Here is a 24,738-nt window from a genome sequence, read left to right on the forward strand (position 1 = left end):
GACTGGCCATGTTGCATGAATCTGCTGCTACTAGAGACAGGCTCTTCTCTAGATTACACAAGTAGAAGTCTAGTGAAAGGTTGTCACAGATAGAGCAGAGCAGCTTAGGTTAGCACTGATCAAACAATCTTCTCAGAAACAGTTTTCCACTGGAAAATGCTGTCTCATTGAAATGAAAATGTTTTGCACAAGCTTGTCAGCTTCAATGGAGTTTTGGAAAGAAAAGTTCTGAAATGATTGCAAATTGAAACAAAGTATTATGTTTCAACTTTCTTGTTTTGTTTCATTTTGCCTTTCTCATCTCATTTAATTTCCTTTCAATACTTTCATTATTTTAATATGTCTTGACATCTAGAACATGTTGATGTTATTGAAATGTTTCATCCTGATGTCTGCAAATTGAACTATTTCAAGATTCTGATTCCTCATACCAATGCAAGATGAAAACAAATGTCAAAGAATCAGAGTCTTGTATGGATTGGAAATTCTGTTTTCTGTTTTTAGCTCTACAGCTTTATCTAGAGAAAACAGAGGCTCTTTCTCATATTCACTCGTATCTGGGCAATAAGGTTTATTTGCATGTGAGTATGTTTCTTAAAGATACTCCTTGAATGGTCATCTTGCTGATTTCTTGTTTCCAGTGTAGTTAAAGCACCGGCCCGTGATCTTTCTTGGCCTGGGGTCATGTGACAAACCATTGGCAACATCATATTTGTTTTCTCTATTCAACCTGGAGTCTTAACAGAGGTAGCAAGCAAGCACAGGGGATTGATCTCATGAGGCCTATATTCGGTGCAATCCGTGCTCTAGAAACCTTTACTAGCAGTATTTCTTGGTATCTGTATTTAAATCTTGGCACGTTTAGTCTTCTAATACAGAAACCATGAGGCATGAAGTGAGCTTAGCAGGTGGCAGGTTCAGAACAAATAAGGGAGGTAGTTTTCACACAGTATGTAGTTAAGCTACAGAACTTCTTGCCATGGGTTGCTACAGATGTTAAAGGCTTATATGGGTTCAAGAGACACTGTTCAAGTTTGTGGAGGTGAAACCTATTGAGGGTGTGTAATAATTAAACAGAAAGATACTAAGTGTGGCTTAGGAAGTCTATGAGATGCAACTTGTTGGAGGCTGGGAGATCTTTTGGTAAAGTACTAATACATGTTTGCTCTATTCTTACACCCTTCCCCAGACATTCATTTTTGGCCCATAGGTGAGAAGATCTGCAGCATGATCCATTAAAGCCAAGTCTTATGTTCCTTCTCATGAAGCCTCTTTATCTGTCCAGCTTGTTGGCTTCAGTCACATTAGAAGACAGGAATAGAAGGGCTTTGTGAAAAGATGCAGTAACTACTGCAGGATACCCATGTAGACTACTGGTAAAACTTCTGATTGCATGTTGACATTAGATTTAATGTAAAGGCACCCATTTGACTTGAGGAATCTTTTTTTCGTTGAAGCATAACTCGTTTTTTATTTATCATCCTGTTTCTTTTCTTTTGGGGGCATCTGTGTAGTTTTTGGGAACACTGCTGTTTTACAAATAAGTAGCCTCCATCAAGGAGATGAAATACTCTATTCTTGGATAACTGACCCTTGTGATTAGTAGCCTTAATTTTTTTGTCCCAGTTTAGATTTCAGTATTATCCTTGTGATGAGGATGTTAGACTTGCATAGCAGTCACTGAACAGTCGAGAACAGTCAGAAGTTGAGAAGAGCCTGGTTTTTAGAAGTGCCTGTTCAAAGAGTCGGCTACTTTGATGTTGTTAATAATTTCTGTATGCTCTGATCTCTAAGTTTTAATGTACAACTGACTTAAATATTGACAACTGAGTCTACCTACTGTTCCTGTGTGGGGTTTTTAACTGATCTATATTGTCTTACTGCTTCTGTGATTCTGGAGCCAAACCATCTACCTGAAAAATTTAGTGTAGAAGGAGATGCCCTCAAATTTGCCACCTCTGCACCACCCCAGTTCAGCAAGCTGGTCAGCTATACCGAGGGACTAAAGTGGAGGTGAGGAAAGGATCAATCCACTATCTTTTCCTGATCTGGAGATCAATCACATCATGTTCACAGCATAGCCTGAGATTTTGTTGTGCCTTAGGATCGTAAGCAGTAGGTAGCTTGTTAGTTGTGGAATGTGACCATGGGCAATAGCCAGTACTTCGTGGTATATGAGCAGTGATTTGTCATTTAAAGACGTTAAGACTTCAACCTGCAAACATTTCTGTCAGTGATATTTTCAGTTGTGTTGCTGCAGTGTATGTTCGTATAGCTAGCTGTTCTAAGATTTGGATGAGGGTGTTTAGGCTTTTCACTCCTAAGCCCTGGCAAATCATATTGTAGTGATTTAAGAGCTTTCTGTCATCAGCTTTCTGCTGCTTTGGTTCTGGTGTCATCCTTTCAGTAGCAGAGGTTGCAGAATGGACTGTGTACCTGCTCATTAGCCATCACGACTCACAACCCAGTGCAGTAAAAGAAGCAGAAGTCAATGGCAGATGAAGTTCTGAGTTCTGAGCTACCGTGGCTGAGAAACAAAAATCCTGCCTCTTCATTTATCTGCTGGGGATAACTGTCATCTGAGGAATGGGGAATAGAGCCTGGGGTAATAAACTCTTCAACTGCCCTAGGGTAAATGGTCCTCTCTTCTCCCTAAACAGAGGGAGAATCGTTCTGTTTATGCCAATAGAAGATATTTCTCCAAAGAAATTGGGTAGCAAAGGAACAGTTTGCCTTTAGGTACAGGATTAGGTAGATAGTTTCTTGGATTGGAGGCACAGTCTTCAAAGAGGAGGTGGGTAGGTAGCTGGTTGTTAAAAGGGAATAGTTAGTTTCTTCTGAAATGCTGTTAATCATTGCTGAGTTCTTAGCTAGTTTAGGCTATGGACAGTGGGTCTCAAAAAACTGCAGGTATTAAATTACCATTGATGATTTTCAGTTTGATGTTTTGGCTTTAGATGGAAGGTAAATTGTTACCCAAAGTTAGTGGATAGCTGAATATCCTGAGCCATGAACAGTACTTAATAATCTGTACGGGTTGTTGGAAAATAATTACATTAGTTAATGAATACTAAGGTTAATTAATTACCAGTTAATTGCCACAGGTTATAGATAGCTAGTTGCCCACAGCAGCAGTGAATCAGTTACTGGGGGGAAAGAGACATATTACAAAAAGTGTCATTAGCTGCAATGGTTATAGGCACCTGATGATTTCTTTATGAAAAGAATAGTCCTTAATATCAGCAAAGCAATAGCAAAGCCAACTGTGAAAGCTCTTGCAATACTAGTATACTGTTTAAACACATGTGCAGCATTACTAAAGTCTGGTGGCTGACTTACCAGGAACCATTCCTGCAAGAGTTGAGGTTGGGTAGCTGCCTTGTCCAGTTGGGGGAACATGAGGTGGGTAGCCAGGCAAGGTGGTGCTTGCCATATCACGACCTGGAAGGGGAAAGAATCAGGACAGGGGGTCAATAGGGATAAGGTCTTTCAATATTGATTTGATATCACCTTTTTTCCCAATGTCACGTGATTAGCAGCTTGATAGGCAAATGCTGTGCAGACTTCTTTTGCATAAGTGCTGTTCATCCACTGAAAATTCTGGGGGAAGATTGTGGCATTTTTGATCTCGCACTGTAAGGATGGATGTTAAAACTTAGCTTTGTGAGGCTCAAAAGAATTTGTTTCATTGTAGATTTTGCATTTATTTTAACTGAATAAAAAAAGGCCCTGAGCTGCACGGAGAATGGTGGCATATTCTCTACCAGAGTAGCTAAAGTCCTGTCTATCTGCAGTGGATGCAGTTCCAAAGCTGGTAGGGTGTTGCTTTAGGGCATGATCAATGTGCAAGACATTGGAGAGTGATCCAAGAATTTTCTGTGCCTGTCTCTCTTCCCACCTCTGCCATTCACCTGATGATGATTTTAGGCAAGTCACTTCACCTCTCTGTGCTGCTTCTTATGCTGCAAACTCTTTGGTGCAAGGGCACACTTAATACATTTTCGCAGTGCTTAGCATTAGATCAATACTGGTTGGACTCCTTCCAGGTGCTAGTGTAATATATACTGTAATAGAATCATGCAAATTAGTTTGAGTCCCACTTCTTTTTTATCACAGGTACAAGTGATATCTTTTCTCCACCAGAGTAGAGAGGGGTGTGGACTGGGTGGATGGTTGTAGTTTATTTTTCATCTCTTAGGAAGTGCAGATGGAGGCTTCTTGGTTGATGCCAGAGGCATTTCCTCATTTGGACTTGTTAGCCTGAAAATGGGCCAGCCAGAAGGGCATTTGCTGTTAGTGCTTATTGCGTTTAAATGAACTAAAATAATCTCAGAAGCTGCTGGGAGTTGCAAGCCAAAAACAAACCCAAACCAAACCCAAACCAAAACAAAACAAACCCAAAACAAACCAACCAACCAAACAAAAAAAGGCTACATAAATTAAGATAATTTTTCCCCCACAGCTGCTAAGAGATTTGTAACTCAACCTCCAACACTACCTACTGAGATCTCAGCCTATTGCAGGCATCCAAAGCCTTTCACATTCCCTAGGTGACCTGTAGCTCATCAAGAAGTTTGTGCCAGTTGTTGTTTCTCTGTTAAATTTTGTCTCTCCTGTCTGTTCCAACTGGAGGACTGGAGTGTGATCACCTTTAGAAGTGACAGGTTAAGTATTAACACCCCTAGAGTCACTTGTAGCATGCTCGGGTATGCCAGTGAAAGAAGAGTAACAGCTGGTTTAGCTCTACTAATGGGAGAATGCTAACTGATAAAGCAGGCCCTGCAACAAGCATGAACCTTCACTGGGCAATCAGAAATAAGTAACAGTTACACAGCAAAGCAAAAACTGATCAACATGGAGCATTAACCTGAAGGGAGGAAGTTACTCTGGGATGAGGTAGGCTAAATTACCTCATTGCTTTCACAGGTCTTGACTAAAGATTACTGAGGTGATTGGCTGAAGAAGAAAGAATTGCAAATTCATTCTTTCTCCTTAAAGAGTTCCTAATCAGTGGCTGATGTTCCTGTCTCACCTGCACTTTGATAATGGGACAGAACTACCAGGCATGAGTAGTCTCATGGTTGAGCCATTTTTCGGCTACTCCCCAGTATTGATAAAAATAAATATATAATGCCTCAGGGATTTATATTCTGCACTCTTCTACTCTTTTATCACCTTCATTTCTTTAGTGATTGGTAGCTGTGTGTTAAGCTGGATGATTAACACCTCCTACATGTAGGTTATGGTTTTTTTCTCTTTGCATTCTTTAAAGGTGAGAAAGTTTTATGCTTAAAATTCATGTTCTTTAGGTCTCATTTATTGACTAGCCTGAGAAATAACAGCAGATGATGAGTGAGAAAAGAGTGTTACTGAAAAGTTAGAGAGCACATTACATAGCAGCAGGCAAAATTAATTCATTTTGACACTTCAGTTCAGGTGGGAACACATACACACTCACTCTGCTGCCCAATCTGTGCACATGTGCCCCTGTGTTTTTATTCAGACATGAGCACACAGAGGCTGATGTTCAAAATTCAGTGTAGAAAATTCACTGGAAAGTGATCATCTGTCAAAATCCCAATCTTGAGAAGGAAGATAACAAACAAGTACAGTATCAGCAACATGAATGAGTCCCAAAGAGAGACTCTCAAAATGCTGTTACGTGCAGGCAGGCCCCTTCCATTACCTCCTGTCATTACCAACAGGTGACAGGATTAGTAAATTCTTGTAATCCAGGGCTATGATAAAGCTAGCACCTATCCTGCTTATAACATGCTTCCAACTCCAGCCATTCTCCCCTCCCCAAGAGCCTTCCAAGTGAGGAACAGCACCTTCATCTCTATGACATTGTTTGAGCTTTTGAACACTTTCTCCCATGTCTGATTCTCCATAAGGGTCCTAAGGCAGATGCCTCTCCTGAAACACAGTGCCTTCTAGGCTACAGGGTGCATCCCCAGAGAACTGTATTGTTGGAGAGAGTCTGTTATGAGACTCCTTGGCTTAGGAAGTGCCCAGAGCTCAGAGACTCTTACTGGCTGCAGTAAGATTGGACCAGGACAGTGTTATGAACACAAAAGTCTTCTCTGCTGTTACCTGCTGCTTTCCTACAGGGAGATTCAGAAATTCAAATCTCACCTGACAAGACAAAGGGAGGACATTAGGTCAAAAGAGAAAAATAATATAGGAACATGAAGGAGGCAAAGGTAAGATGTGTTTCTTGAGCATTAGGAACTGTGGTCTGCGCTATCTGCTCTGAAAAAGGCCAAATTGTATTCTTTGACAATGAAGTGACAACAGCCTCAATGGTCACCTAAAATGATACCCACCATTTCATCCAAGCCACACCTGAGCTTCTGCTGCAATGTTGCTTCAGTCACCTTGCACATGAGTTTCCCCTAATACCTACCTGAAACCTGTCCTCGCTCCCCACCCTCCCCTCCAGCCTGTTGCTCCTAAGTGCTGCGATATTCTGCAACCTATTTCTTCACTTGTCTCCTTCCCGTAAAGGCCACCTACCCCAGGCCTGTATTCCTTTGGCTGTAAGGCCTTATAGTCTCTTACTCACTGGCCCTTACGTTCAGATGTGATGCCCTTTTTCTTAGCTACTTGATCTGCTGTGTGAAGGCACCAGCTCACATTGACACTCTCACTCTCAAACCGGGTTACTCAAATACTGCTCACAACATAGCTATGACAGTGCTCACCAACCGCAGGTGTATTTATCTAGCTTAGTAGTTTGTACAACCCATGCTGAATGTCCCTGTCAATCCTAGAGCTGGCTAGGTTATTCAAGCTGCTATCATTTACCTTAGGCTAGCACACAGTACTCTTGCTAACCCTGCAGTACTCAGGGGCATTATGGCTTTTGAGGCAACACAGGATTTTGCTGTATGAGTATTTCTATAGTAAGTCCCAGACCCATACAACTGGGACATCCTTCTAAGTAGTTGCAGCTTCTTTTCCCATTTTATTCTAAAAATTAAGGACTGGCATGAAATCTTTCTGTGACTCTCCACGGAGCTGAGCATACATGCTGCATACACAGGACTGGAACATGGCTGCTCTGGTTCCCACTTGCACTCAAAGAGCTTGCAGCATTTACTGGTCTCCCCATCAGGCGACACTGAACCCCTTTCCTGCAGCATCCCCACTGAGTTTGTGGCCAAGGCCGGTTACCTGCTATCAGAGGCTGGCTGCTGGACTGCCCAAAGTGGGCACCATGATGAAGGAAGGCACTGTAGCAAGGCGTGGACGCATCGTCTGAAAGGGCCATGTGGAAGGGCTGAAGATCAGCCTGCCCAGAGCCGACCGGCGTGGTGGGGGTGAAAGGGGTGAGAGAGGCTCCATGAGGCTCTTGCTTTATACTGAGGGGAGAGGAGAGGTTTTCTGTGGTAGGGTAAGGGATGGACACAGACAGACAAAGGGAACAGGGGGAGGAAGAGGAGGGTGGGGAAGGGAGGAGAGGAAGAACAAAATGGGTAAATGAAAATGGAGTGGTTAAAATCTACAGGGAAATTAATTTAAAAAACAAAATAAAAATAAAAAGGTTAGGAGTAGATCAGAGGAGCCAGTGCTGAGACAACAGCAGTAAATGCACCCGGGGGCTAGGCTCTGACTGCAGGGGCAGCAGGAGATGAGGAGAATGGAGTGCAGTGGCAGATGGGAGGAATGGGATGCAGGAAAAGGAGAGGTGAGGGAGGGGACATGCAGGAGAGGAAGGACAGGAGGAAGCATAGGGCTGGGAAGAAGAATGCTCAGAAGCTTCTGTGCTCCCTTTCCTGCTGCTTTCTCTCATGGGCCAAGGGCATGTGAAGATGCTACACTTGCACAGTTTGACCTAGGGAATTATATAGCTTTGTCTCTTCCAGCCCAGGGTAACGTTCCCCAGGATAGCTGCATTATTATGAGCATCTGTTAAACAGGATGCTCAGGGTAATGGCCAAAGCTTCCCAAGCCAAACTCCATAAAAGCTTTGACAAAAAAGGTGTAGCTGAAGTTTGAGGTGGTTAAAGTAAGAATGGAACTGTGTAACTAATAGGTGGGTAGACAGATCAATCAATTAATCTTGTTCATAGTGGCACACTTTGGAGCTTTAACCATAAAAGCTGTCAGTACTGACTCTGGTGGTTCCCACAGTATAGTGCTGCCAGACAGATACCTTGACACAGAGATATAACGGAAGAGAGGAAATGTGTGAGACATATAAAAGGTCTTATTTATATTGTTGTTTGCATTGGACTCCATTTTTGACGTACGGATTTGAATAGGCACAATAGATGCAGGTTTGCAACTGCTCCTAACTTGGTGGCCAAGGAAGAGGCTTAGGAATTGGAGAGCTCAGTGACCTAAAGCATGGGTACTCCAGAACACCCACAGTGGTTGGGTCAGCAGTTATATAGTCCTGTATTTGAACACCTGAACACGAAGTATGGATGATATGATCAGATCCCATCCAAATTGTCTAGCAAATCCTCCACCCTCAGGTAAACAAATTACAATCAATAAAGTAATCTCTCTGCCGTGATGACAAGTGTTGCCAATGGCCTATGAAATAAGTTAGTTCTGGTGGTTTTGATTTATACAGAGAAATATAAATGTGACATATAATTAGGTCATAAATCTGACTTCATTAATGTAGAACTGGCTTAATTAACTCTAGGCACCTTATTGCGAGGCTGCAGTGCTCACCTAGACAATAAAGGGCTGGGCAGTTTCTATCTACAAATGCTCTTTATCCTGAGGCATTTGTTTCCTAAAGGTTTGCTACCTGGCAAAAATGATAGTTTGCCATCTGTGTTCTTCTCCAAGTACCTCTTAACCAGGATGGCCAGCAAAGGTCTCTGATTACTGAGATGCCTTTGCAGCAGAGACATATGTTCATGGTTCAGATGATTGGGAAGGATGAGTCCTCGCGAAAAGGTGTACAGTTCCTCTTTATTTAGTTCACTTACATGAAGTCTCTGGTATGCTAAGTAAGGATTGTAATTTCTTTTCACTTTTTGCTATAGGAAGCTCTGTTTGGCAAAGACCTTCTGTGGTGGATATGGGGAATAGAAACCGGAGTATCTGGTTCTTGTTGCACAGTTAATTAAAAATGCCAGAGTAAACAGCACATTGGCACTCAGCTTCTGCTTTTTACACCAATATACTCTCCTATAGTCCTACCAGCGAGGCTTCACATGCTGGTCTCTGTAGATGGAGAAGCCACAGGGCTATTTTTCTCCTGCATTCTCTGTCATCAGATGGCAAGGAGTGCACAGGTTTACCTTCAGGACAGTCAGAGTCACCACCAGCAGCCTACGAGTGCTGAAGCCTTTATCCAAATAATGTTGATACTAGATAATTTGAATGAATGGATCTATCTGCAGGCAGGGGGCCAAAAGTTCCCCTGGCTTTCAGGGGCTCCAAGTGGAGTGGTATTTTTCAAGGAAGGCATGTGACAGTCATAGCTAAATAAACTAGAGATACTCTGGTCCTGGGTGTTTTCCAGGCTGTTTTTCATCTGTGTTGTGCAAGAGGGCAAAGGTGTGGGAGCCGCTGGGCAGGAAAGGGCAGGAAGGGGATGGACACAGGAAGCATGAGTGGGCAGAAGCAAGAGGTGCTACAGGCAGAGGTTAATCCTGTTTGCACAGCCCTCAGGCACACTGGGTTTCCTAGTCCCTCCCCTGCTTTATTTCTCTTTTAAAGCGTGGAATTTTCAGCTATAATCCCTCCTAAACCACAGCATTTTTCAGACGCTCTGTGTAAGTGAAACCATAATCTCTGGTAAAACAGACTGCTTAAGCCGCTGTAGCATTAGGCCAATCTGATCCAGCCCCTGGATTTCCGTTCTGCCCAGCCACCACGGAGAGGATTTCAGCCTGAAAGACTTTCTAAAGCCCTTGCAATGGGAACAACAGTGCTAGGCCTTGCCTTGCAAAGCTGAGAAGGGTTAAGGGACCAGGAGCTATTTGTCCCAGTGTTGTGAAGCTGTTAAAGCCCCTGTCAGGCTCATGGCAGAGATGAGCCCAGCCCTCTCTTGAACACATCAAGGCTTATGAAGAAAAATTCCTTGCACCTTCCACAGGCAGCACCACTTACTCAGTGCAGGGGGATAAAGAAGTCAACAGTAACATGGCAAAGAGACTGGGACACAATAATGCTAAACACTTTTCCCTCTAAGAGTAGTGGAGAGTAGGGGAGGATAAGGTCAGGCAGCAAATGATTGCACAACCAAAACTCAGACTTTTATGTGTCTATTTGTCTATCTGTCCATCTTTCCCTCTGTGCTCTGCAACTGCACAGTCATAACTTATATCCCATGTGTCTTTACCGGGGAATGACATTTACCATTTTTTACTCCTTTGTTGTCCAACTCTCCCCTGACTAAAAGCCCCTGAATTCTGTCTCCCATATAGCTCCTGCCACTGCTATGTTGGAATAATTGCCCCAGCAGTGAATTATAGCTCCAAAGTGTGTCAGTGTAGATGACATCAATTGATTGATCTATCTATCCACCTGTGAATGGCGCAGTCCCATTTTTCATTTTAACCACCTCAGACTTCAGCTGCACCTTTTTTTGTTTTCACCTCTGTTTTTCTCCATTCTCTAATTCTTTCATACTTTTGAACTTGCCCATTATTCTCCCAAGTCTTGCTGGTTCTAGCAGGCTGTGGAGCAGTGCTGTACTGGCTTGTCTGCATCTTGAGGGGCATCCCTCAGTAAGGCTGCATCGGGGAACCCCACAGTATCTGTCAGTGTCTTATTCCTAAGGCTGGAATACTAATCTGTAATATAATGAGGATGGAATGAGTTTGCAACCCCTTTCCAAAGCAGCAGAAATCTATTCCTATGCCAGGTTCCTTTCTTCTTTTAAATGGCAAACAATATCCTTCTATATAAATGACAATAAAATACCACTCAATGTCATGGTGGGGGGAAATTTGAAAGGGGCAGGGGGGTGGGGATATAGCTGGAAACATAGCCCAGGACTATGTCTTTCGTGCATCACCTACTCCTCTCTTTCTGACTGTACTTGCTGAGTTATGGCTGTTTTTCTTCCTTTCTAACCCTCTCCTCTTTTATTCTGGCGGAGAGCTAGAACTGGTGATCTCTGGCCTAAATTCCCCCTGCGAATGAAGGGATTTTGGCCAGACAGACTGAGAGGAAGATTCACAGCTTTGGGTTCCTACAGAGACTCGTCTCAGCTTTTATTGTGCTCTCTGCTGCTCAAGGGAAGGGAAGGGAAGCAGGGGGGGTTGCAGGACTAGATAAGCTGCTTGTTTTTCATTGATGGCTTCCTGGACGATAAGCTACCTGCATCCAGTAAACCTGCATCTTTCAGTAAACAAAGAATATCAAGATAGCACACCCGTGCATAAGGGATGGCTTGTACACATCCACTTAACAACACTGCTGACCATCTTGACAGTGGTTAGCGTTCTTCATCTTTTCCTGGTGTAGCTATCAACTATCTGCATGCCCCAGCGCCTCACTCCTTAGAGCACTTATCCATACAGCATCCCATAAGCATCAGTGTTTTATCCACGAGGAAGTGAACCCAGAGAAGACATACCTATGTTCATGTAGAAACCCTGTGCCAAAGGTGAATCAGGTGTTTTGAATCCTATGCTTGTACCCACCATTGAAACATCTTTCTCCATATTTGCATTCTCCATTTCTTGGAAAAGTTTCATTAGGGCAAACAGAATATGACTGGCTCTTTAGCATTCATAAAGTGGTGAGTTTATGCTAGAGCCAGTGGAGCCATATGACTTTATCCCACATGATAATCATGTCTCAAATCCTAGATGTCACTCTACGGACCAGCACAGCATATCTTTCACTTTTGCTTTCTGTCATGTTAGAAGAACCACTTTTTCTCTCCTTTCTTAGTTTTCTAGCTTTACTTTTGCAAAAGCATTATGCAAGTTGCACTGAAAATAAAGATCATCCTCTTTTTTTTCCTTTCTCTGTGATCATAACAGAACTTTGCTAGAAATGAAAAGTGTATAAAGACTAACCCGCTTCTCATCGTACCTTTCTTGTCTTTTCTTTGTATTCCTGCTGACTGGAGAATGAGTCTTGCATGTTCGGGTTTGTTTTCTGTTTCTGTACAGATCCATCCACATTCTTAGCCCAGTACTTTACTTGTGGGTTTTCGAAGGACATGGTTAAAGAAACAACCTTGGATTGCTTTCCCCTGAGAGTCAAAACTGTTGTGACACCTCTGATGGCAAGTTCTGAAATCTCTTTGCCCCATTTTTATACAACTGAATTTATAAACCTAGATTTTGTGTCTGATCTAACTTAAGATCAGATCTGTCGTAACTGCTGCTCTCCAGGTAAACTGACCTGCTAAGCCTGTGTGTTACTTTAGAGAGAAAGACTTTATACTCTTGTACAAACACGGAGCTTCTAGTAGACCTGTAGTCTGGGCTCATTTGAGGCTGAGTTGAGTGCTGTTAATCACTTGAGAACTTCACTGAAGTCAGCTTCAAGTGGCTCTAAGTACTTTTCTTTGAAATGGAACTAATGAAGAAAGATGTACTTTAAAGTTGGGGGGTTGGGGATGTGCAATTTGTGTAGTTGGCAGAGAGGTTCAGCTGAGTTCATATTGTTGTCCTCTTTCTTGAATCCCAGCCCATCAGGTTGGTCAACTACTTCCTGCCTTAAACTGTAGCATATGCTTATTCCTTGGTGGGTTGGAACTTGAATATTACCTCTTAAAGAAGCTGCTTTTGAAATATATGCTGGGAAATATAGTTAGAACACAGTAGTTTTTCACAAAGTCCTCATTACAGGTATATCTCCAAGGATTCATCACAATGGTATTCCACTGATCATAAGGCAGGATAGATCTTCCCAGTTAGCCCATAGTAATCCTAAATCTACAAAGAAGGGCCAAAGATTGCCACAAGGTCTCAATTTCCCTGAAAGGCTGCAGTGGGCAGTTTCAATGGTACAAGCAGCTGGCCTGGTTAAATCCAGTATAGCTGATGGAGATCAAACATTATTAACATCTGCTGACAGGTGCTGCTTAGCTCAGATATAAAGCACAGTCTTTTCTCTCAGTGGGCAAAATTCTACATCACACAGATTTTCATCACAGCCATACTCACTGGATCCCTCACTTAGCCTCAAAAGAAAAGGCAAAAACTGAATTGTTGGGAAGACGATAAAGTTATTTTCTCTAAAAGAGTCGCTTTTGTCTGGCAGCAGAATGTGTGGCAGCCTGCAGTCCTGTCCCTGTGCTGAGGGAAATCAGACTGGGAATGCCAATTCACTGCTATTTTCATTACATGACGTTATTGTAATTCACTGCTATTGTTCACTTAAATGCTAATTTAAGGAAGGCAAAGACATTTCTTTCAGGCCCATCCATTTCTTGGTTCCTCACTTCAATATGCCTTTGAAGCCTGCAAACTGCTTTCTTCAGCTTCATAAAGTTATTATCAGTGAAACTTCCACTGAATGCATGGAAATAGTTTATGTGATTCCTTTCCCCCCCGCTATTCCTGTTTGTTCTAGGGATCATTCATCTGACCATCTATCACCCTCAGCCATTTGGTCTTGGGGAAGAGTAGTAACACCTTTTGCCTTTCCAAATTCCATGACCAGATAAGAAGATACTATCTCTTCTTAAGGGATGGGAAACAGTTGATGAAATTTGGAGGTCCTGCGGACTTATACTTTTGCCAGTTCCTCCTCTTAGAGGAGAGGCTTGCTCACAGAAAATAACCTCCTTCATTTTGATGAGGCAGGACAGTAACAGCCTTGTAGCAGCCACATGAGCTATTATCATGTTCCATTTTCACAGCACTGTGGCATCCAGAGACATGCCCAACAGGCTGATGGACTGCTGGTAGCTATGGGTCTGCATCTGCAGGATTTGCCATCACCAAAGCCAATCTGGGGCCCGTAGCAGTCTGTTAAAGAGGTTTTCTTAAACTAGCTCAGTCAAGCCCTGACCAGGGCTGTTGCTCACTGATGTCAGAAGCTAAACTAGATTGGAGCGAGACAGCATAGTGGTATAAGTACAACTGAATGTAATGATCAATTTTAATCATGATTTAAAACAGCAAGCTGGATCAACTTGGTTTACCTTTGCTCTGTGAGGCTGTTTTCTAAAAGGTTGAATTTTATGGGTGGTAACAAATATTTTTGACAAATACAAACTTTACACTGAACATGGTTATTTCAGTTTATGCTAAGTAGATGAACTGCATCTGTGCACATTTATTCAAGCAATTATGTTGCTTAATATAATTTGTCTTTACATATTATAATATGAGAAAATAGTGAATGATGAGTTCATATTATTATTATTTTATTAGATTATTAACTTTTTACTTGTGATCTGTGTCAAGTTATATTTGGATGTAAATTAGAATTAAATTTAAAACAGTATTTGTAATTATTCATGCCAACTAAATAAAATGACCACAAGTTCCTGAATTCCTAAACATACTGGAATAGAAAAAGCAAGCTTTTCTAAGAAGGTTGCTTTAAAAATGACTTATTAAATGAAGGAAAGGGGAATATATAAAGAGGAATTTGAACTGATTTCAAAATCCGATTTTAGAACTAATAGATCTTATCCTTTCACACCAAGCTTAATTCAGTCACTGACAGAGGAAACAAATGCTCCTGCTTTTTCAAATCCTAGTTTGTTTCTTACTTTTGAATGACCTGGTTATTGAACTGAACAAAATTCTCTTTGTTCATTCACTAAGCTAAACGAAGGAAATAATATCTTTTCACCTTGCAGGAGGCTGGAATTCTCCAAAGATCGTTTATCATTTCAGAAAAACTTTGGATCCGCGTCTGGAGCCAGTGATTTCCCCATCCTTAGCATCACAACTTTCATAGAAATCAGATGCTGATTAAGTACTATTTTTGTGTGTCTTTCATACATAAAGTAGCCTTTATGTCAGTAATTCTGAGGGTTTTTTTTTCATACATTCATGTATGAATTAAAAAAATTAACTTAAACTGAAAAAAATCTGACCCCATGCCAGAGAGGGGAGGTCTGGAGGAAAGTGAGATTGATGGGGTTTTTTCTTTGTTGGTGCCTTTTTTTGATGCATTGTGAGTTGTCATCAAGACTTCCCACCCTGAATGATATTTGTTGCTTTAGGGAAAAATTTGTTTCCCAGAAGGAAAGAAATATTTTCTATACAGGACATGGTAGCTGCTTTAGTCGGTGGTGATGATTTTAAAAGTAACCTGTTCCTGTTAATAGGTACTAACCATAGAACAGAAGCACTCAGAAACCTCCTCATAGGAGAAGAAGGGGATACCTGCTCCCATTTCAGTCAATGGTGGAAGCTCCTGAAGTGCTTTGTCTGCACTGTTTTTCTTGGGCTTGTCTTTTACCTTCTCTGTAGATCTCACTGTCTGTAGTGGGCTGGCAAACAAGGTCTGTTTAGTTAAAAGTGCTAGGATTCAATTAAGGGAAGATTTTCTTTATGTTTTTGTAATTTTACGATCCATCTAGTAGGTAAATCCTGCCCTTTAGTAGTCTGTTAATAAGCAAGTTTCAAACCATACATTAAAAGTCCATTGTGTTTTATTTCCCATAGTTGCTCTCTGCTAAGCAGCTTTTGGGCTAGATAATGAGTTGGAACTCTGCTGCCAAACTTTTAATCTAAATCCATGGAACTCAGAACCTGTTTGAAGACACCTCACTTCTTCCATGCAACCCTATTCCAAAATATGTGACTTCTGATGGTACTTATAGAAGGAATTTAACCTTTGTTCTCAAAGGATTCAAAGCTTCTGTGAACAACCTTGTGCCTTTAGAGGACTCCTGTTGCCAGTGTCAAAATCTTAAGGTTCTCCTCCTCTCACCTCTTGGGTGTTAGCTACTGAGTACCTTCCAGACTCAAAGATCTGTGGAAACTGCTGAGTAAAAAGAAAGCTATTGAAGTTTTTCTGCATTTACTTAGCCCTGTGTAGATTTATATTTGGGCCTGAGCTGTTCACCTTCAATAGAAATAATTGAAGAAGAACATCTCTGAACAACAAGAGTTCTTGTCCGTATGTACTCGCCTTATCTTGGAATGTTCAGGCTTGGATTTTTGCTTCTAGGAAATCTGATTGGTGTCCAAAGATGCTGTCCAAGAAACTGTCAAGGATCTACACCAGTCTGTGTATAATGGATGTGCAACATCAAGGCAAGATGTAGCTGGTCTACTGGGCTTTGTGTGGAGGAAGAAGTGAGGTGGTGCTCTCAGGCAGCTCTTGAGAGCTTTCTCTCTTTGATACTTCACAAGGAAGTTGAAAATTTGTACATTGTTCTGTATGAAGCACAGCAGGAGCATGTTTCCTAGCCTAGTGCCCAGCTAGCCCCTAAGTGTCAGCTTGTTCATGGGAATTCTTTGCAGACACTTAATGGCGAGAAATAAGGATGACCTGTCTTCTCCATAACAAACAAATGTTTTTGTTTACTTGCTTTAGGAGGTGTGAGTAATAAATGGACCATCTAAGGTGCGTTAGAATAATCATCTGAAAGGGAGTATTTGATATTGGCAGCACTGGCCATGGCTGTGCTGTATGTAAGTGTGGTGCTAAGCTGTGTGTTGAATTGATGCCAGGACTTTGAGGAAGACCTTCCTGCACGTTGGGGAGGTGGCTGCCTGTTTCTCAGCATTTCTGGCTCGTCAGTTCTAGGATGCTCCCAGACAGATCAAGGGACTTCAGCAACATCTGTACTTAAATATTTCACTGCATTCCAAGATTTTAAGGAGGGACTTCCTCTGAAGGCTTCACAGAGGGCAAGAATCGAGTGCCAGACAGCTTTGGTTTGGAAAGAGCTAGTGATACTTTTTTTCTGTCTGGGAAGACTGAGCTGGGAAGACTTTCTTATAGACTGGGCTAAATTTGCATCCTGAAGTGACTGCACATGGAGTTTGTACTCTGCGTGGGTAGACTTGTTTTACATTTGTTTCAGATACCAGGTGGGTTCACAGACTGCTCTAGGACAAGAACAAAGAGACATTTCAAAGATGATACTATAGCAGCAAAACAGGCAGCCAGCAGTTCAGTACTAGCTATTGCTCCAATATCCCTTCTTGGGAGAGGGACCTTGGTGACAGCAAAGAGATCTGCCTGCTCCCAGTCTTCCTGAATTTCCTGGCTGGGGTAGATCAGGAGGCAGCACTGAGTTCCTCAGCTCTCTGGTCCTGAAAGCATTGCCCAGCCCCACAGCAAACATATCATGAATCATTCATCTTTAATAGATTATGCAGATTGAGGATATCAGATCAATGAAGATCAATAACTGCAACCATTTAATTGCCAGCAAAAACATTTTAAGAATGAGCATTATCTGAAGTCCTTTCTTGGGTAATGGCACCATTAATCCAAACATTGGATCCTGGCCTAAGTGTAGAGGAAAAAATCTCTGCTCCTCTTCCCCTTCTGCCTTCCAGGGTGTTGAGGGGTTTTTTTCCCCTTTCCATTTCCAGTTTCTGAGTTTCCCCATCATTACCACCAGTGAACAGCTCCCAACGCTAATAGTTCTGCTTTTGTTACTCTGCACTGATTGAAATGTCTCATACAGATTGAGATGTTAGTGTTAAGTTGCCACCTGGGAATGTCAAGCTGGGTCTGAAATGAACTTTTCTCACTCTTGGATCCAGATGGATCAGATGGGGATGTTCTTGAGCTGAGCTGGGAGTGTTGCAGGAAACAGAGTGGGAAAGGCACAGGGTGGGGGACATGAAGAAGATTTTCTGTCTCAGCCCACAGCGTCTTCTGTGAGGCCCAATCTGTCTCCTGCTGTCCCCTTGTGGGAGTCTTGTCCAAAGCTTGTGCAGTGTCCCAGGCCTTCAGGAATTCTGCTCCTATTATTAACAGGCTAGAATGCACCATCTTCACTTAGGCAGAAGGACTAAAAAGAATTATTTTAATGCTCTTCTGAATCTTAAACTGATTTTAGGCACCTCACCTTCACATCCAGCTACGGGGATCTGCCTGCCATGAAGGAAGGACAGTACTGCTCTCCTGCTGGCTTTGCCCTGAATAGACCATAAAGTATTTCCTGTAAGAGATGGAGATCTACTAAATAGTAGATGGGTGCCAGCTGAGTTTTGTCTTGCATATGCAAATGCAAATATAACGGAAGGTGGAACAATTTTGCCACAGCTGAGTCATTTTTTTCTGGTTGGCTAAGAAACTACGTGGCTACAATGATCCTGGATCAAGTCTGATAGCAGGAAAAGCCTTGAAAGCCTGGGGATGTCACACTTTCTGGACACTCCCTAAATATGCAGTTCACCTTCCCATGGTTCTCCATGATATTTTGCAGACCACACACTGGGTCTTCTCTGTATTTGGGGTAACTGTTACTGATGCCCAGTCCCAAAGTTCCTGGTAACCAAAAGTCGCATGCAACGATATGCCTTTGTTAAGTATTTGTTGAACTATGAATGATTGCCTGCCTTGGCCATGAACTGCTTTGACCAGAAGAGCTATTAGCTGGGGCTTCTGCAAGGAAATGTTGAAATACAAACTCCAGTGCTCTTAATTCTTTGCCATCAGAGAACAGCTTTTTGGCCAAGAGGCAACAGCTCCTTCCCTTGCTTACAGGACTTTCACCTCTTTGTCATGAGTTGTTTGTCAGCTTACACCATGAGTTTTCCAAAGGGGCCAAAGAAGCTGTAGGAAACGGGGGATATACGAAGGAGGGGCAAGTCACTCGGGCTTCACCAGCTGCTTTAGCTACCCAGGAGGAGATGTGCAGTCTATGGTAGCTGGGTGAGCAGGGACCAGTGGCAACTAAAGTCTCAGAAGGTCTGTGGCACCAGAATATCTCCTCAGAGCTGTAAACATGTACAGGGCAGGCAGTCTAACCCCTGTACCAGGATGGCATGCTCATGGCCTCAGGACAGCCCTGTGCTGCCCAGGCCTTGCATGTGACACCAGAAAAGAGCAGCTGCTGCAGAGATTGCTTTCTCCTTCTGTGTATCCCTATTCCTCTGCTATCATGCACTTGCTCTCATTTCCTACTCTTCCAGGCACACCTGAGTTTAATGTCCCCACATGTGAGGGAAAGGGGGAAAGCTGCGAACAGCTGCTGTTGGCAAAAGAAATTTGTATGCCCCTTACATATAACAGCCCCTGAGGTATACGGGGATGAGAGACTCATGGGCTTGAGGAAGAGGGAGTTTAGCAGTCACCATTCAGCAGACCTCAGTATTTAGTTTGCAAATGCCCCTTCCAAATGCCAGTGCTGAGTAAAACTTAAGTTATTATTCCTTCCAAAACCAAGTTCAGATCACGGGTAAGCCACGACCCTCTTGTTCTCAGACACAAAGGAAAATTTCACAGTGCTTCTTTGGATATATCTGTCCTTCACCAACATCCATCCCTAAGCCCCATCTGGGTACACAAGTTCCCGATGCACGCCTGGGTTTGCCTGCCTTTGGGTCACACCTATGGGTGTACCCGAAACTGCCAATACTCTGAATGTCAAGCTTCTCTTTAGCCCTTATGTCCTCCACAGTCTTTCTGTCTATTGCCACGTTTGCCACAGAGGGATATCTTGCATTAGCAGAAAAAGCAGAAGCTAATGGTGATGAGGAAAATTAAAAAGCTTGGTTCTGCTGTTTGGTCAGGCAGCTTACCGGTCACCACAGGGTACGTCTGGGGTCCTGACACATTTGTCCCCAGGTCTGGGTTAGCAGAGGTGGATAGACTTGATTTGACTTCATCGAGACCAGGGGTCAGAGCTGGGAGGGAGTACTCATTACCCTGGGGAAGAGAGGAGAAAGACAGCTCGCTATTGATGCATCGGGAGAATGGGAAGGGTGTACAGATGGGGGGGAGGAAGAGGAGAGATGCAAACCCCTGCACAGATGGAAGAGGAGGAGGAAACAGAGAAGACGAAGTGACAAGAGGGTTGCGAGGGGCTCTTGGGATGAACTATCCCACCCATCGGTGTGCTGCTGTGAAGGGGAACAGGAGTGAGGGATCCTGGTTGTTATGTGTGGGATGACGGAGCCCTCGTTCTGTGCTGTGGAAATGGCTGCCTGTGCCAGTCCAGGGGAGAAGAAAGGGGAAATCCATGTCCCCTCCTCTTGGCTGAGCTGGGAAGTGTTTGCCCCGGTGACAAGGACTGCAGTGACATGACTGGAGCAGGCAGGCTGTAGGAAGCAGCCAGTGTTGGCCCACTGTAGCCAGGCTGTCTGTGGAGTCCTCTGCCTCCCCTCCACTGCTACCTCTGTCCTAGCTCTTTAAAAACAAACAAAGAAGCCTCATCCGCTGCCTCTGTCACTCTGTGCATCGGGGTATGAAATTGGGGAGGGGGGAGCCACATGGCTAACAGAAGGGTGGGAGGGGGAGAGCCATTGAATCTGAAAGGGTGTCCTGTCCGAAAGGCTCTGGTAATTGCCTTTTTATTGTGGCAGCCTCCGGACCAGACGCAGGAGCTGGGGAGACCAGGAAGGCTACAAAACAGCAGGAAAAGTTCCTCTGATTAATATTACGTTAAATTAAATCTGATTTTCTGCTCTTTCTGCTCCGTTTTTTTCCATGCGCTTCCCCAGCACCCTCCCCACATCTCCCCCTCCTCCAGCGGGCTCCCCACACGCTGCCCCCTCCCCGCCCCTGTCCCTGCTTGGCTAGGACTGCCTAGTCATTTCCAATTCCTTCTTGTATTGATCTTCCTGTAGAAATCAGTTTTGTAATTAGCTGCAAATTAGGCCTTCTACTGGGGGTGAGCCTGCCCCCTGATTTATCACCAGAGTAATTCGCTGTGATCGGAGAGAAATTAAAATGAACTCAATTAGGCTTCGGATTTGCTTTATGGGCCCTGCTCAGAGTTTCAGGGGGAAAAATGACTGTGCTGGTGCTTAATAGTCTAATGAAAGTAAATAAAGGTTATTCATTGTAATAAACCCAGGGACTCTGGGATGAAGGGAGTCCACAGCCAGCCTCTCCTTCTCTTCCTTTGTTGGTTTATGGCTTGGGGCGGTTTAAAAAGACTTTTGATTTTCATTTTATTAAGACAAACAGCTTTTGGGATAAAAGGCCAAGGAGAGCGGGGGAGTAAGGAAAGGGGGGCAGAGCTGCAGAAGTGCAGAAAACTAGGTTGGAGATGGGATCAGTCTCAGCACTGGGCCATAAAGGAAAATGCTCCATTAAAGCCCAACCCTGTGGGCTCACTGGTCCCCAGTGTGATATGAGAGTGCAGGAGTTTCCAGGCAGGGCTGTGTGCCAGTGAACATGCACAGCAGTGTTTGCATGGTCATGGCAAGAACACACCTGCACACTTCCCAGGTGCATGTGCGGAGGGAAAGTCAGACATGGGGATTTAGGGAGAGCACAGCGTGCACGTATATGGCAAGCTCATAAGGGGAGGTAGAGCTCATATATACACATGCATCAGCACAGTGATATATTTAGAACTAGGAGGTGTTGTAAAATGTAAATGTGATGTATGTGCAATTACAGGTTAGGGTGAGAACAAGGGATGAAGAGGGAGAGAGTGATTTTGGTGAGGGAATCTCTCTGCCATCATCCTGTGGATGCTTGTTGGTCCCCATACCAGGCTAGGCCCTCACCTGCTCAGATTTGATGTGATCTGATGTTTGAAAGACGTCAGGGTAAGAAGGACGCTCAAAAACTCGATCTAAAGCTTCCAGCTGCTGCTGGGTGAAAGTGTCGCCTCGAAGGTGCTTCCGCAAACTGTCCACGCTGCTCTGGGAATCTCCGTTGGGAACTGAGCCCTCGGATACATCTGCAGGGCACAGAGAAAACAGGGAGTTAGCACCACCCTGGCTTGGATCAGAAAGGGATGCAGGACAAGGACAGAGTGGGAAAGAGCAGGCCCTCCGCCTCCACCCAGGGAGCTGTGCCACTCCTGTGGGAAGAGGAGGCTGCAGGGACCAGAGGGAAGCCCCCTTCTGTCTGCTGGGGCAGCCGGCCTGCTCCCGTGGGCTCTGTGGGACTCTGCTGCCCAGGATGAGTGAGGCTGTGGAGAATGGAGCTCAGCTCAGAGATGAGTTTCGGTTCCAGTGATTTTCCGTGTTAAAAATTGCCAAATCTCCATTGCTGAGCATAAAATGGGAGCAAAGCACAGCGATTAGCATCGCTAGAAGGCTACTGGAGAGGCAGCTCACAGAGAAACCAGAGAGCTGAGGATGGACCTGTACTGGAGAGGGCTGAGGAAGCCTGAAATTGAAAGAGGGCTCTCTTACAGCTTGGAAGGGAGTCAGTCTCTATTGTAGCTCCCCAGTCCCAATCAAAGTTGTATCTTGTCTCATAGCCCAGGTAATGGGCACCTAGGATATAAGGGGATCATCTCATTCTCTCATCCCCCTCAGGTAGCACAAATGATTCTGTTTCTGACTCCACATTTCACCAGAGACAAGTCTCTCTCTGTGGAGTATCTGTCCCGTCCAGCATATGGTGGTTCCTGTTATGATCTCTATCCCATTCTGCTGTGTGTAGCTCATGATTTATCACAACCCATATCTCTGTTATAAAATTCCCTCCAAAATGAGATTGAATCTTTGTCTCTGTCAATCCCCCTTCCTATCCAAACTGAATTATTGTATTACAAAATCTAGTCCTGTTCAGTAAGAATTGGCCTTCCTGGTGTTCCTTTGTCCTTACTAAGAAAAAAGCCTTTTTCTGGTAGAAGCCTTGCATCTCTGTCCCTGCAATAGCTCTCTGACACAGCCCAATCATAGTGCAGAGCTTCCTGCCATGTTCCAGGTGTCTCCATCTGTTGTGCCACACCATGTCTCTTACAGCCCACTTAACCCCTCCCAGGTGAGTCCATTATAAATGCCCTGCCCCATCCAAAGTGAATCTTTCCCTGTGATAAACCATCTTATCACCCACCTGGTTTTGTTGGGGTTTTTCTCCCTGTTATCCCCCACCTTAAATGAGGTGCATTTGTCTCAGTTATAACCCCTTTTTATCTGAAATGAGTGAATCTTCTGCTATTAGCATCTGTCACATCCAAGGTGAGCCTGTCTGTTATAACCTCCTGTCCCAGCTGAAGTGAATCTTCCTTTGTCATAATCCCTCATTTCATCTGAGGCAAGTCTGCTCATTATAATCTTCTCCAACTGTGCTGAGTATCTTTCTGCTGTCACCTCTCAGCCTAACTTCGGTGAGACTGGTTATAATCCCCTGTCTCATCCATGCTGATATACCTCCATGCTCTCCATGCTGATTCTCTACCTACTGTGCTTCATCAAACACAAGTCTGACTGTCTTATCACCCTTTCTAACCTAAGATCGGGTTCTCACTCTGTTGCTGCCATTACCTGCCCAGTTTTCCACTATTATTCCTCATACTTCAGCCTTCCTTGGTGGCTTTCAGTCCGTGAATCTCAGAAACTTGCTGTCTGTCATAACAGTGGTTGAGGGACCTGTATAGATCTTTTCCCTCCTTCATGCAATTGTGAAATGCTCATGGGCACATGGTGCTCCCAGGAGCCTGGAGTGGCATTCACTGTGCAACAGCCAGAACCATGCCACTCTGCCACTTCAGCTTTTAGCTTGTGGATGGTGCCAAGGGGTATTTTCCTGGCACAGTAATGCCTGACTGGTGGCCCAGAGTTATAACTGAGCCTACTGCCTTCTGGCTATGAGATATATCCGTTTATAGGTGATTATATGATATGATATAATCAATAGTACATTATATACAGTAACGTAGTACAGTACCACTTGCAAGACCATAGAAAATATTACATATTGATTTGTCCCAGCCAGCAGCCTTCCCTTGAACAGCCTTTTCTCTTTTTCCTTTCCACTAGCCAGAGCAGAGCTGCTCACTGGCACTGATCCCTGGCATTTTGTCCTCTCCGCAGGCATATTTGCATGAGGGAAAATTCTCAAGTTCCTGAAAGCTGGAGTTCATGACAGATTCAACTAAGAGAAAACAAACCAAAGACCAGGCTTGGTGGACTGCACACTGTGTGTGTCAGTGCAGTTTTTGTGGTTTAAATGGACTGGGCTGTTACTGCGGGGGGTGGCTTTTGGAAGGACTAGGGTAGCTCAAAGCTCATGCTCCCAGTTCCAGTAGGAGCTTCCCTCTGGTCATCCCTGCAGAAAGCTGGCACAGAATAACTGGGTACAGGCTTGGGGAAAAAAACAAGTGTTTCTGAATCAGGCCTTATTGCAACCTGTCTGCAGCCTGTGAAGCTCTTTGTCTTTGAGGATTTTTCCATGTGTGTCAGTCAGTGTGCATGACTGTGCACACCACGATGCTAATACACATGGGTATTTTTGCAGTAGATCATTGTTCTTGTATTCTTTAGGTTCTGCAACACCGTACATGCCTGAGTAGCCGTTTATCCACAGCGACTGGTTTAGGCTATATTTGATTTTCCAGAATGGCAGCTCTACAACATGCATGGTGTTTGGTGTGAGAGGACGGGATGCTCACTTATCCAGTCAAACTTCTGTTGATCATCGTTAAACCGGATTTTACCGCAGTGCATTGCCCTGGGTGGTTATACAGGTTAGTGCATACATGCACGTGTGTTTGCAGTTCCTGTCTGCCTGCAAAGCCCTGTGCACGTGTGTCTCCCGGGTGTGCACAGGCCATGCCTTTGTGTGAAGAAGCTGAAACCACAGCTTTCCGAAGCCGCTGTAGGAGTCTCTTTTCCTTCATTTATTCAGGGGCCCTTCAGTTCTTGACAAATCTGTCACTCTAAATTTGCGAGAGATTATGGTGCTCTCTCCCCAGCACGGAGAGAGGTGATATATGATATCTGCTGCCCCTATTGATTG

General features: G+C 43.9%; 1 protein-coding gene across 1 annotated transcript in view; it reads right to left on the reverse strand.

Moving 5' to 3' along the window:
• The window catches only part of PAX2 (paired box 2), a 100,193-nt gene that overhangs the window by 7,553 nt on the left and 67,902 nt on the right, over positions 1 to 24,738 (reverse strand). The window contains 3 exon segments of the mRNA XM_065671775.1: positions 3,340 to 3,441; positions 19,611 to 19,737; positions 21,549 to 21,724. Of these exon segments, the coding sequence (XP_065527847.1) occupies positions 3,340 to 3,441; positions 19,611 to 19,737; positions 21,549 to 21,724 (405 nt within the window).

This window comes from Lathamus discolor, chromosome 3, assembly GCF_037157495.1.
Source record: "Lathamus discolor isolate bLatDis1 chromosome 3, bLatDis1.hap1, whole genome shotgun sequence".
In the NCBI taxonomy this organism is placed as follows: Eukaryota; Metazoa; Chordata; class Aves; order Psittaciformes; family Psittacidae; genus Lathamus; species Lathamus discolor.